Genomic DNA, 14054 nt, shown 5'->3' with positions numbered 1-14054 from the left:
CAGTTCAGCACTTTTCGTCACCTACCCGCTTCTCTTGGCCTGAGAATGTGGGAGCACTGGCCTGTCTTCAATTGCACGGCACCTTTCAGTCACCCTTACTCACTACTCCGACTTCACTTGTCGGTTACCTTGCATGGCAGCGTCTTCAAGCAATGACCGCTCGACTAGATGCCCTGTCTCGACTGCCGATCCTGCAATCTTCGAACTGCATTCCATATTTTGGTGCTCATTTTCAATAAAAACTTGTCTTCTACTGTGCTATTTTGGATTCCGGCATCTTATCATGACGCTTGTAGAACTATCCTTTGCCATATACAACGTTATTTACTAACATCTTCAAGTGAATTCTTTGTACACAATGAACTTTTTGCGTGTTTGTACTTTCAAAAGACTGGCTTTATACATTTTCACATGTTTCCACTTTTCAGGACCCCTTTTTTACATTGTTCCTGTTTTTGATTGTTAAATATTTTCTTCAAACATTTTTGACTCAAATATTTTTTGCTCAACGTTCATACATACATACATACACATATGCTTCCTGCTTTGTACTATCGACTCTAACACATCAATACTGAGCGTTGAATTTTCCATTTGGTCCTGAAATATTTATTTTGCTTTGCTTTTCTTCTGCTTCAACAGATTTTGGATAATTATTTTTTCATGGCGTGTCGCACTTTTGTCTATGACAAATATTCTGGCAGGGGAGTGACTGTAGCAGAAGTGATTTACACTGTCGCTATGTGTGAGATGTTTTCGTTTTGACTTGTAGTGATGGCAGTATGTGACAATTTTACAAATGCATGCGAGAAAGAGGAGTCACCATCTTGTGCATAAAACGACAATAAAAATAAGAACTTGTGAGCCGTTCATAATTAGTCATAACATATTTATTACTGGATGTAATGCGTTAACATATATGAATGGTTTGAAAGAAAAGGCTTGTAACATACATGAACATACTTTGCAACCACAGGTCTCAATCAAATGAGAATAAGCGCGCGTGCGGATCAGTGCGAGCAGCGTGGCTCAATGCATACGCCCATGAACTGACAAGCAAAAGGCGCAAGAAATTAGAAATTCGTTCGCTTTATATAAGGGCTGAACCGGCAGTCCCTGACTTCCACATCAACCGGAAATTAATTGAAAGCTTCTACAATATTCGAGAAGGTCGAGGGAAATTACTTTTGTTAGATCCCTTTTTCGTTTTGCTTTCCTGCTTGACCGCTAGGGGTCACTACAGATTCATCTAGGCTTAAATACCCGAATATCGGCTCTAGAGCCCTTTTCGTTCCAGGTCGCTTGACCTCATGATTAAACTAACCTGTTTTTTGTATTGGTCGGTTTCCAGCTGTCCAATCGTGTTGGCGCAACAGTTCATTTTACACAGTTTTAAGATATTTTAAGTTAAATATATGTACATTTTTACTGAATGGTACATCGCTTTTATATGAACTTATTTCTACATCTAAACGAATGAGTGTTCTTTGTGAATTAGGCTTTAAAAGTGTACGTTTTGTACTGAGCGGTGTAACGATTATTTGTATACTTATTTTTGGAAAATGTGTAATACCACCATGTTAACCAGTAATTCTCAACCTGGGTCGATATGGCCGTTGGGGGCTTTTATTATTATTCAATGGTTACGAGGGTCCACCGAGCAAAATAGCAATGAAAGGGATCCATAGGTAAAAAAAATGGTTGAGAACCACTGATATAAACGAATGAGTGTGTTGTGCGAAGTATGCATTAAAGGTATTCTTGATTAAATAGATGTACATTTTTCTGTATGCTGTGCCAATTCTACATCGAACCTGTATATTATTTTCATAGAATTTGTTTGTGAGTGTGAAATGGCACCTTATCGTGTCGCTACGAATGTATTCAGGCTTGTTTATGTTTCTGGTGTTTATAGATTTCGAGTTGTAGTTACAGATTTATAATCCTATGCTAGCCATATAGCTGACCATAACAGGATTTTTGTCGAAGGTATAATATTTGTGCAGAGCAGAGAAGTTCATGCTATTAGTGTCAAATAGAGATACACATAAATTTCGGTGAAAATTACACCTGATAATTGTTGTATCATTGAAAAGAGAAATATTTTTAAAATCTTGATTCTGACAACAAGAGAACCCTGTCAAAAAGACATTTGAACAACGAGCTAAACTAGATTGGGCAAACCATAACAAATAACACCAGATGTACAACAGAAACATTATCTTGTTTAACCTTTCCAATAATCCAGAAGGCGATTAATTATACAGACGCACACTCACACACCTACAATGCACCTATATACGCTCACATATGCATACACAGCCTATTTATACACATAAGCAAGCTCATCATACACACCCACACATTTTGGTACTAAATGTTTATACATAAGAACCATCACAGTGTTGGGTAGAAAATTTCGCAATATTAGTTCCGACGAAGGCGGCGGGCTAGCGGAAACGTTAGCACGCCGAGCGAAATGCTTAGCAGTATTTCGTCTGTCTTTATGTTCTAAGTTCAAATTCCGCCGAGCTCGACTATGCCTTTCATCCTTTCGAAGTCGATACATTAAGTACCAGTTGCGTAATGGAGTCGATCTACTCGACTGGACCTCTCCCCCAAAATTTCTGGCTTTATGCCTAATGTAGAAAAGCATATTAGTTCCGACTCTTGATGTTCTGAGTTAAAATCTCGCCGAGGTTTACTTTGCCTTTCGTCCTGATGTGGGGAAGGCTCCATAAAATGTACCAATCCATGACAGATTGACGAAACTGAATATTTTGCAATTTGTATTTCAGTTCTATATGTTCTGTCAGCAGCACATGAGAAGGCACAAGTTCCGAACTGGATTGGCCCACATCGGTTGTGTGGAAGGGCGATATTTACATATATGAGCAACTATGACTGGCTGAGGCTCTAAAAATAAATGTTCATGCGTGTTTATAACCTAGATTCATTTCTTCTTAGAGAGACTTGTTTTAATATTGCAACCGTACACCTGATGGCCTTTTTTTTCTAGTTGCACTGCTCCTGAGCACTGTATACAACACTTTCCTCCTTCATTGTATAATGTGCATAATTGGAATGCACTCAAGTAAATATCTCTTTCAGACTTAGAGAAATATATGAATGTGCGTTTACAAAACCTCCCAAACGTAAACATGCGTGAAAGGGGGTGTGTGTACACTTAGAGTGCTGTATTGCATAGCAATGTTACCTCCCTTCGCGGCGTCGTTTATATCAACAAATATTGATATCTAATACAAAGAAAACGTTTTATAAGCAGAGGTAATTTTCACTGCATTCCATTGTCGAGTTTAAAAATTGCCAGAACAGTCCTCTTTTACGTTCGCCCTCTTTCTACTGTAAGTATTTTTTTTTAAGCATTCAACTTTTATGATTCATGCCTCATCCTTGTTCATATGATACAAACTTTATAAAGTGATTTGTATTGAAAACTTCCATCAAAATATCATGTTTATTTCAAATGTTAAGGTGGTTGTTTAACTCCAGGTCATCTCAAGGCCAGCTGACCTGTAATCAAAGATATCCCTGTTGGCTATCGCTACCTCATTCTTTCTCTGTACCAGAGGCATGTCTGACTGCAGAGTCGCTACGGGTCGCATATTTTTAAATACTGGTTTACAAGATTTCTTTATTTCTGAGTAAAAATCGGCGAAAGTACAGAATACGCACACCCGGTGTTTAGGGTCAGGTTTTTTTGTTATGCTAAAAACGGGCTGTATACGTATTCTTTACTTCCGCCTAAAAATCTTTTAAAAGCTTATATATGTTCATCAATAATTGTTTTTATTATGAATATTTTTTTTCCCTGTTTTCAAACCTAGCTACGCCACCCGTGGGCCGCATGTATAATTTGAGCGAGATTTCACTGCTGTTTCCAACGTTATAGAACTTTCCTTATTGATTCGTTATCTTTTGTATTGATATAATGCTTATGTTAAAAAAGTTGTCCAGACAAGTCGTCTCTATAATAAAAGGCGGGATTTCGGATCAGGAGCCCACATAACCTGGATTTTCTCAACTTTGACGGAGGTTTTTCCAATTTTTCTTTATTTGTATCCTGTGTTGAAATTTCAGCGAATGATGAGAGAGGGGCATTTTTATGGAAAAAAAGTTTAGGAGAATTCGCGATTTTTTTTTCTTTCCATCTCACCCGCCCCCGCCTCCGGACCGATTTTAGCCAATGTTTTTTTTTTGTTTTTTTTATGCGCTACACACTTAAAAACAATGGAAGAAGCCTTTTCGGTGAAGAAAAAAAAATTGTGGGGGAGGTGAAAAAATCATAAATTATCCTAAATAATTTTCATAAAAAGATGTTCAAATCATTTCACTGTCAATGGTAAAAAGAAAAAGATATTGGAAAAATCTCCGTCAAAACGGAAAAATTCCAACTTATGTGGACGTCCTGATCTGAAACTCCGCCACCTGAGGGCCGCATTTTTGTTTGAAAGAGCTGTGTGTTTGATATGCCTGCTGTTCAGTGTAATTTAAGTGAGATTTCACTGCTATTTCCATCATGACATTTGTGGTGATTTTAATGTTTATGTTGTTAAACAAAAGATGTCGATATAATAAAATATCAAAATAAATTAAATAAATACTTGATGATGATGATGACTTTACTTAATCTCAACTCCTCCCACACAAACACACACACTCCCCATTAACTTCCCCTTTGCACAATTAAATTCTTCTTTTCTTTTGTCATTTTATTGTATGCCACATTCTGGAACACTTTCTGATAGACAGATTTGTGATTTACATTTTAAAGAGATGTTTACCATTCTGTAGAAACTTTTCTGTTCAACATGGGAATTAAATAAATTCGAGAGAAAAAGAAGACTTTCAGCAGTGTATTTTCAGTGATGGTGAGTTTGAGCAATTTTCTTCCCATTGGGATATTTCGACTCAGGCTAGAGAATGATGATCCCCTTTGCCAAGGAAAGAAATATTTACTTAGAAAATATACTGACAAAATGAAGTGGTCCTCAGTTTGGGTTTTGCATGACATTTTTTTTCAACTCCCACACAAAACAGATAGAAATATGCCATTTTAGTTAGAAAATGTGCCGCAGCCATTTGTTTTATGGATAGAAGTGGTAGCAAGAGCCCTTTTGGTCCCGTTATACTTCAAATAAAGCAACTGAAATTATTGCTTTATTGATATTTTTTTCAAAATTCCAATCTATTTTTCAAACTTCAACTTGTGTAAGACTTTGACAAAATATTTTGCAAGAACAAACCATGTTTAAAGGAATGGAAAACATTTCATCTTTCCAGAGTTGATAAAAAGAGTACCAGTTGAATACTGGGGTCGATGTAATTGACTTACCCCTTCCCTCGATCTTGCTGGCCTTGTACCAAAATTTGAAATTATCATTATTATTACTATATGTTTGTCTGCTGCTTTGTATTTATACAAGTTGACTCTGAGTCTCATGCAGAGACCTCAAGAGACTACAAGTTGGTTTTATGACTAGGGTACCATATTTTTGGTTTTGCACCAAGTATTGTTCTAGAGAATGACTGTCAAAAAATAAGAAAATTAAAAATTGGTTTTAAAAATAATTTGATGATAATATGATCTTAAGATGACTATAAAAGGAGTTTGCTGTTATGTACATTTAAAAGTATTTTGATATTGTTTACAGATTAAAACATTTTTGGAATAACGTAGACAATATTTTTCGTAGTATATGAGCAGTTCCCACAACCACTATTCTTCTAGTTTTGGATTTCCTGGTATCAGAGATAGGTAACAGTCAGCCCCTTTTGCTATCACTCCTCAGGCACCTATAACAACAGGTATTGTTCTAGTCTTGAGGTTCCACATTTTTCCAATTTCTACTTCAAGATCTTTATATTTGCTCAGTTTTCAGTAGGTCTTGACAGATTCCTTTATGTCAATTGGGACAGTCATATTGATGAGGAAGCTAGATTTTTGTCTGAAATCCTTCAATATAATGTCTGGCTTATTTGCATCTATCTTTCTGTCTGTTTGAACAGTAAAGTTCCAAAGGAGTGAGACGTGATCATTTTCAAGCACTGGGGTGGTTTGTTACCACCAGTTTTTATCAAGGGGCAGGTTCAGGTCCTTGCAAATTCCCAGTGAATATACTGTGCCACTCTATCATGCCTATTGAGGTATTTTGTGGGTGCGAAAAGGCTGCACATGGAGACAATATGATCAATGGTTTCTGCTTAAGATGTTGGCCTGGTAGCTTCTTATAGGTAAGCATTGATCCTGGGCTGCTAAACCTTTCTGTCTCTGATTTTATGCCAGATGATAATCATTGTTAACATCAGCATTATTAGCTCTCTTTGGGTATTTGCCATTGAGAGGTTTATATATTTATTTATTTAATTTGCTGTTTATCAGTGAGAATATCTAAGGCAACAGTTTTAGCATGCACTTAGTTTTTTCTGTACTTGTTTCCAGTACATCCAATTCTGGGACTTGCTGTATTTGGAATTCACTTAGATATTTCCTTACCTGTTTTGTATTGAATATGGGGTTTTCTTGTTTTTGTGCTTTAATAGAAGTTTTAGCATCCAGTCATCAGAATTTTTCAGTTAAGTGTTTAGGCCAATTGTGGCAATCTTTAGTGTCAATTCACGTTTTCATGAACCACCCGTCTGTGGTTTTGGCAATGGTGAGAGCGTCAAGACCCTCGTTCATTGTCAAACTTTTGTCTGTATTTGTGTTTACAAATTCCATTAATTCTCTGTTCTCATTCTGTTGAACTGTAGTTCAGAGGCTCTTGGGAGAGATATTGTTCAATAAGTTCCGTCACTTGTGATTGTTGTTATTTTGGTTCTTTTTGTTTCAGCTTCTCCTGTTGCAGATCTTGTTGTGTCTCTTGCTGTTGCTGAGAATGCTGTTTCTTTCTTTGATGTTGTTGTAGTTGATTTATCTCTTGTTGATGTTGTTGTAGCTTCTGCTGCTGCTACTGAGGTTGTTGGCTTGCAGCTTTGGTTTCAAGATTGGCTGCCGTGAAACAACTCAGTTTTGTGCCCACAAACTTTTGGGATATAGGGGTTACGTCTGTATTTTCTCTCCCCTTTTTCTGAGAGTCACTCAACGATCATCCACTTGGGTGGTTTTGTCTCATCTGGGGCCCTTTCTATATCCATGGAGTTGTTAGTATTTCCCATGGCCTTATTTCCTCTCTGATCCAGTGTTTCACATTATGGTTGCTGCTGCTTTCCTCTTTGGGATTGCAATGGATTTGGCATGAGAATGTGAATAATAATAAGAAGAAGAGCTCTCAGAGAGCATAAACTTCTGCCAAGGCAACACTAATGACCTCTCAGCGATTAGCTGGAGATGATTTTTAAAATGAGAATATCTGAAATAAACTCGACTGCTCTCACAAACTAAAAATGAACCCGACTACTCTCAAAAATTAAGTAAAACAAACCGGAAAAATAATCCAGAATTCTTGTCCTGTACCTGATCAATTCCAATGGTAGTCAAGGAATGTGAAAGTAGCTGTAGAAAATTTAGTAACAGTAATAAATAGTTTATCCTTATCTAATACAAGCCAACGTTAACAAATTCACCATACAAAATAGTCACAGCCTAAAGGGAGATAATTGAGAAAGACTTGAAAGTTAATGTAAGATTGTAATCATGTAAAATAAATATAACAAATAATCCAGAATCCTTGTCCTGTACCAGATTGATCCAAAATCTAATCAATTTGTACCAACCATGAGGACAAACATCCCTGAAAGTTTCATCCAAATCCATCCTGTGGTTCTTGAGATATCTTGTCCACGGACAAACAAACACAACTTAAAACAATACCTCCACCTTTGCTAAGGCAGAGGTAATAAATAAATGGGTTACAGCAAATATTCTGCTCAATACCACAGATGTGCTTGTCGCTTGCTTGACCTTAACCAGTTGTGCATGTCCCACAGTGGCTGACGATGTGCATCTCTGATCCCAAGCAGAAGTAGTGGGGAAGCATCATAGCCATGTGTTGGGTGGAATTCTTTAGGGCTTGGATAATTCACCTTTGGAAACATGGGTGTTTCATTTAACCCTTATTCAGGGACCTTTTGAGTGGGATGGGTTAATCAGCCTGAAGAAAATTCTTACTGGGCCCTACTAGCAAGGTCATTTGCTGTTTACATTGATATGAGATCACCATCTCATGCATATATGGTTGTGCTGTATGTGCCGTATGGGTATACTGGGCTTTGTATATTTTACCCCAGTGTCACTTTTATGGCATACACTGCGCTCTCACTCAATAATAATGATGATGATGATGATAATAATAATAATAATAATAATAATAATAATAATAGTAATAATGATAATAATAATGATAAATGCCCTGATGCAGTACCAAGCAGTGGTTCTCGTGGCTTCTCATCTTAGCTGATTGGAAGTGTTATCTTGTACATTGTTTTGCCTTAGTATAAAAGATGGCTACAGCAAATATTCTGCTCAGCACCACAGATTTGCTTGTCACTTGCTTGACCTTACCCAGTTGAACATGTTCCTTAATGGCTGACAATATGTGCACCTCTGATCACAAACAGAAGAATTGGGGAAGCATCATGGTCATGTGTTGAGAGGAATTCTTTGGGGTATCAGTAATTCACCTCTGGAAACATGGGTGTTTCATTCTATATCCTTAAACAATCCTTATTCAAGCAACCTTTAGAGCAAGATGAGCTAATTGACCTGAAGAAAATTCTGACTGAACCCCACCTGCACTGTTAATCTTGATATGAGATCACCATGTTGTGCACATATGGTTGTGATGCATGTTCCTGGTGTACCATTATCAGCCAGGTAGTCATAATGAGTTTACTGGGCTTCATATATTTTACCCCAGTGTCACTATGATGGTGTGCACTGTTCTCTCACTTACTAATTATGATAATAATAATAAAGATGATAATAATAATGATAATAATTTCTTTTTATTTTCAGGTATTTGAAGATTTTCCTCCTGAATGGCTGCGTTGTGGTGGAAAATGTCTAGCAGCATAGTATGGCTGTTTCTCATAACTGCAAATAAAATTGTTGAAGCTGACAACATCTTGTTTTTGTCATGGCCACTTTTTAGTCATGCACAAGGTATGGCTTATGTAGCTAAAGAATTGAGCAAATATTCTCATACATGTTACTACCCCATGACAGAGAAACTCGCTGAGCGTTTCAAGTCCTTTGAAGGGATAAAAATTATACCCATGAAAAATAATCCAAGAGTTACCTACTTTGAGAAAATATCAACCCAACAATTTTCAAAGAATTTCAGTGTAACTTGGAAAATGATCTCACAAGAAATCCATGCTATTTGCGACAGCTTTTTACTGGACCAGGAATGGTTTCAGTCACTAAAAGCAGTCAATGCTACAATTGCTGTTGTAGATTATGTTTTTATGAGTAACTGTCTGGCTATTATACCATACAGACTATCCATTCCATATGTGTTCCAAGGAATAAGCCCAGAACATCATGCAATTACTCGAACACCATGGCATGCATCTGTTTATCCCAGCATGCTGACATTTTATTCAGACCAAATGAATTTCTATGAAAGAATGGTAAACCATATCCTGACAGTGCCTTCATATTTTCTCACACTAATGGGAAATCCTGCAAAAAGTGTTAAAGCTTATGCTCCAGAGAAACCTGAAATAAGTTTTGAAAATTTGATGCATCAGGCTGCTTTATATCTTTCTGAGACTGATGTATTATTAGAGTTTGCATCACCTTCACTTCCTAATGTTAAACATATTGGTGGCCCAGCAACACGACCAGCAGCACCATTGAAAGGGGACCTACATAAGTTTGTAGAAAAATCTAATCATGGAATCATTGTTGTTTCATTTGGCAGTTTTCTGGACAATTTCCCAGAAAAACATTTAGAGAAGTTGGAAATAGCTTTTAAAGAAATAAAATATGATGTCATTTGGAAACATTCAGCTCCAAAGTTCATTGCATCAAACATCTTCTTAACAAAATGGCTACCACAAAATGATCTTTTGGGTCATCCAAAAACAAAACTCTTTATTACACACTGTGGTAACAATGGGCAGTTTGAGGCTCTCTACCATGGAGTGCCTATGCTTGGTTTTCCAGTCTTTGGTGATCAGTTTCACAATGGACGTCGAATACAAGTAAAGGGATATGGAATTCCTATGGATATATATAATTACACTAAAGATGAGCTTGTTTCAACCATTAATGAACTGATTGTAAATCCCAAATATAAAAACAAGATTAAACAAGCAAGTGAAATATTCCGTTCCCGTCCTGAGACTCCTGCTGCAAGAGGTGCACGCTATATAGACCATGTTATTAAATATGGTGGAGATTACTTAAGATCAACCTGTCAAACTATGCAACTTTACCAATTTCTCATGCTGGATATATATGCTGTGTTTCTGGCTGTAATTATTGTCTCACTGTGTTTGGTAAAATTTGTCATTCAAAAATGTTACCGATGTTGTTGTGTAAAAAAGAAGAAAATGGATTAAAATAAAAAATAATTTTACAATTATAAAAACTTTATCAATAAAATAGTAATAAAATCTTCTTTGTCATTTATTTATCTATTTATTTATTTTTTGAGAATTTTATATCGGATACGGTGAACAATAGCATTGTTGGCTTAGATTCTATTGGTTCAAACATAGGTTCCCTCTTTTGTCTAGTGCAAGGGTCGGGGAACTTTTTGAACCAGTTACCCCAAAATATATTTATTTATGCCGAGGTTACCCCCACTTGATTTGAAAGGAAATCCTAGATTCTTTGAATTCATAGGGCTTATTGAATCTATTTATATGGGGAATACAATTATAAATATAAGAAATATAAAATAAATTAATATCTGCATTATGAAACAAAAGGATTTTTCTAGAAACTTTTTCATTTCAGGTTTTGGGAAAATGATGTGATTTCATTTTTGTTACAATTACATCAGAATTGGGACATTTTGATGCCAGAGCAATTTGGATACAGTCTTCAGGGTTCAATCAATTACACTGCTTTGTTTTTATGTTCATTTGAGTGGAAAATTCTTGTTCGCAAAGGTAAGTTGTTGCAAAAGGCAATAAATTTTTGACTGCTTCCTCATGCCAGAAGAACAATTTCTGTCATAAGGAACACGTTTTTTATATAATTTTACTTATGTCTAATGAATCTTCATTAACCCCACAAATTTTAATTTTGAACCCACTTGAAGTAATTTACCCCTGTTCACCGACTCCTGGTCTAGTGCATCATCTTTGACTTTGTAGCAGGTGACAATAATAATGATTTTGTCATCGTCCTTGAATGTGACAGCTTCCTGCACTACCTACTTGGCTATATGGGTAACCTACTCTCAGATATTCTAAGTATCTCAGTAGATAGACTATATGCCATTCATATCTTTATATCTTTAATTGCTCTAGCCGTCATACAATTAAGATGAATGGTTGGTCCCTCTGTTAGATCTTACTCTCGGAAGATGTTCGCCTGTGTGTTCTCCTCATTGAACAAGCTTTCAACATAACATTTCTCTCTCTCTCTTTCTTTTAAATGTCAGAAGAGCAAGTATGCTATTATCCTATACACACTTTTCTGTTATGTCGCATTTCATTTGAGTCCTATGATCTTGCAAACTGGAATATTTCATGCTGTAGAACACTGGCAAAATTCTTATTTTTTATGTCTCCCCTCAGTAAATTTTGATATTTTCATTAAGAAAAAAACAACTCAAATTTTTTGCGTGGAATCAAGTACCCGGACCTCCTAATGTGCCATAAACCCCTATTTTTGTTTGGAAAAGTGGGGGAACCGGACCCACCCCATCCCGGAATCATTAGAATTTTTTTTTTCTGTTGAATGAATTAAGGTAACCTCCTAATATGCCACGAAATCCATTTTTTGGGGGTGCCGGAAATGGGGTGAGGTGGAACCCCCAGAAATTTCACCCCATCCCCATTGGGAAGTACACCCGCACGATTTTCACTGAGAAAAAAAAACTCAGATTTTTTGCGTAGAATCAAATACCCTTACCTCATAATGTGCAACAAACCCCTTAGTTTTATTCGGGAAAAAAAAAGAGTATGGGAAACCAGACCTCCCATCCTGGAATCAGTGGAAATTTTTTTCGTTGACTGAATTACGGTGACCTCCTAATGTGCCTCCAGTGATTTTAAGAGGTATGAAAAATATTGTTTTAATATTATACTTTTACTTGTTTCCCACACAAACACTAACGTGTTTTTTAGATGAATTTTGTATCCTTCTTTATCTATCAGACTTCATTACCACTAACCTCAGCATTTTCACCCATTCTTTTCAACTTGTTTGAATTTTCAATCTAATGCAATCCACACTCTCTCAAAAACGTATTTCTGCAAAATATTATCTAAAAATGTGGGCAAAGAAAGAAACAGTAAAAAATATTTCTGAGGGTTTCACACCCTGTTTTCCAAACCAAAAAAGGTGTTTTGTAGGACATTAGGAAGTCACTGTAATTCAGTTCAATGGAAAAAAAAAATTTCCAACGATTCTGGGATAGGGAAGTGCCCAGTTTCCCACCCCACCTTTCTTTCCAAACAAAAAATAAGGGGGTTATGACACATTACGAGGTCAGGATACTTGATTCCATGCAAAAAATCTGAGTTTCCTTTTCTTAGTGAAAATCATGCGGGTGGAAAGTATCAAAATTTACCCCAGTCATCTAGCTTCTTATTATAGTTTTCTGTTACCCAGTTTTTCCAAACCTATCTCTTCATTGTTATTCTTGTCTTCTTCACTGTGCCACCACCATGTTACCATCAGTCTGGCAGGGACCTTGCTCCAACCATTGAATTTGGTGTACAGCCCTGGAAGTTTATCTCTAAGAACCTTCAGTTGTCCTTTAAGTTTCCATCTCGTTTTGTCAACTGGAACTTTTCTTAATTTCTGACTATTCAATAGATCTCTGAGCTTCTATAGCTTCCTTCTTCAAACTATTTTGTTCTCTGAGTCCATCTAGCTCTTATTTTGAAGTTACTTATATCTATGTTGGGTAATACTTTCTTCACCAAGGAAAGACTTAATATCACTGGGAAGGATGAAGTCTATCTGGCTTGTGTATTTACCAGATTAATACGTGATCAGGTGGCTGATTAATTTCCTGGAGTTAATGTTGCAAATTGTTAAGTCATTAGCATCACACCACTCATTCTAATTTGTACGAAATACACTGAGCTCTCCCACACACACCAAGATTTCCGAATATATCGACACAAACTTTTCAACGGTGCATTCACTATTATATACACTGACGTACAGTGTATAATACTGTCCCACTGAATATGGCCAATAATATTCCAAAACGCCACTGGGTAGAAAACGAAATCAGTGCACTGATAAACGCTTGGCACATTCACCATAACGGTTGTGTAAAAGCTAATGTCTACGGTAAAATCGCTGAAAAATTAGCGTCACAATCCTTTTACAGATCGAAAACAAAATAAAAGAAATCACAAGATCATTTCATACTTTACACAAGCACATGGCAACACTAGAAGCCATACTTTCCAACGGATGTAGTGCACCAACTGACCCAGCTCCAACAAGTCAGGGGTCACTTCAACGACCTGCTAGCCAGCAACAAGCAACATCCTCATTGATATCGTTATCTGACCTAATTCCACCCAACACTACCGTGGCAAGCCAGGACTCACTACCACAACAACAGCCTGCTACTGCTACTACATTGGAAGCCCCTTGTTTGGCACCACTATCTGACCGGAATCCACCCAGCCCTATTGTTGCAAGTCATGTTTCACTGCCGCTACAGCAACAACAACAACAACAGTCTGCTACTGCTACTACAATAGGACCACTGACCAACGAGCCTGTCAGTATAGAAAAACATGTACTACGCCCACGACAAAAACCCTGTCGTTACGATTCTCAAGGCAACTGTAGATTTGGTCCCAGCGGCACCAACAACAAGGGACGTTGTGCTTTTTTCCTTCCTACCTTACGACGTAGACTTGTTAGGGGCACCTGCCCATAT

At 37.0% G+C, this 14054-nt stretch overlaps 1 protein-coding gene across 2 annotated transcripts; it reads left to right on the top strand.

The window, feature by feature from the left end:
• The first annotated feature begins 3030 nt into the window (after positions 1-3030).
• On the top strand, positions 3031-10588 carry LOC115217136 (UDP-glucuronosyltransferase 2C1). 2 transcript variants are annotated; one of them, XM_029786747.2, is made up of 2 exons: positions 3031-3365; positions 8978-10588. In XM_029786747.2, the coding sequence occupies exon 2, from the start codon at positions 9001-9003 to the stop codon at positions 10528-10530; it is 1530 nt and encodes a 509-aa protein (XP_029642607.1). In that variant the 5' UTR covers positions 3031-3365; positions 8978-9000; the 3' UTR covers positions 10531-10588. The 2 variants fall into 2 exon arrangements, with proteins under 2 accessions (XP_029642607.1, XP_036363371.1); XM_036507478.1 differs by lacking the exon at positions 3031-3365 and adding an exon at positions 4760-4892.
• The last annotated feature ends 3466 nt before the right edge of the window (positions 10589-14054 follow it).

The sequence above is a fragment of the Octopus sinensis genome, linkage group LG11 (genome assembly GCF_006345805.1).
Source record: "Octopus sinensis linkage group LG11, ASM634580v1, whole genome shotgun sequence".
NCBI lineage: Eukaryota > Metazoa > Mollusca > Cephalopoda > Octopoda > Octopodidae > Octopus > Octopus sinensis.
This window is presented reverse-complemented; position numbering and strand designations above follow the sequence as displayed.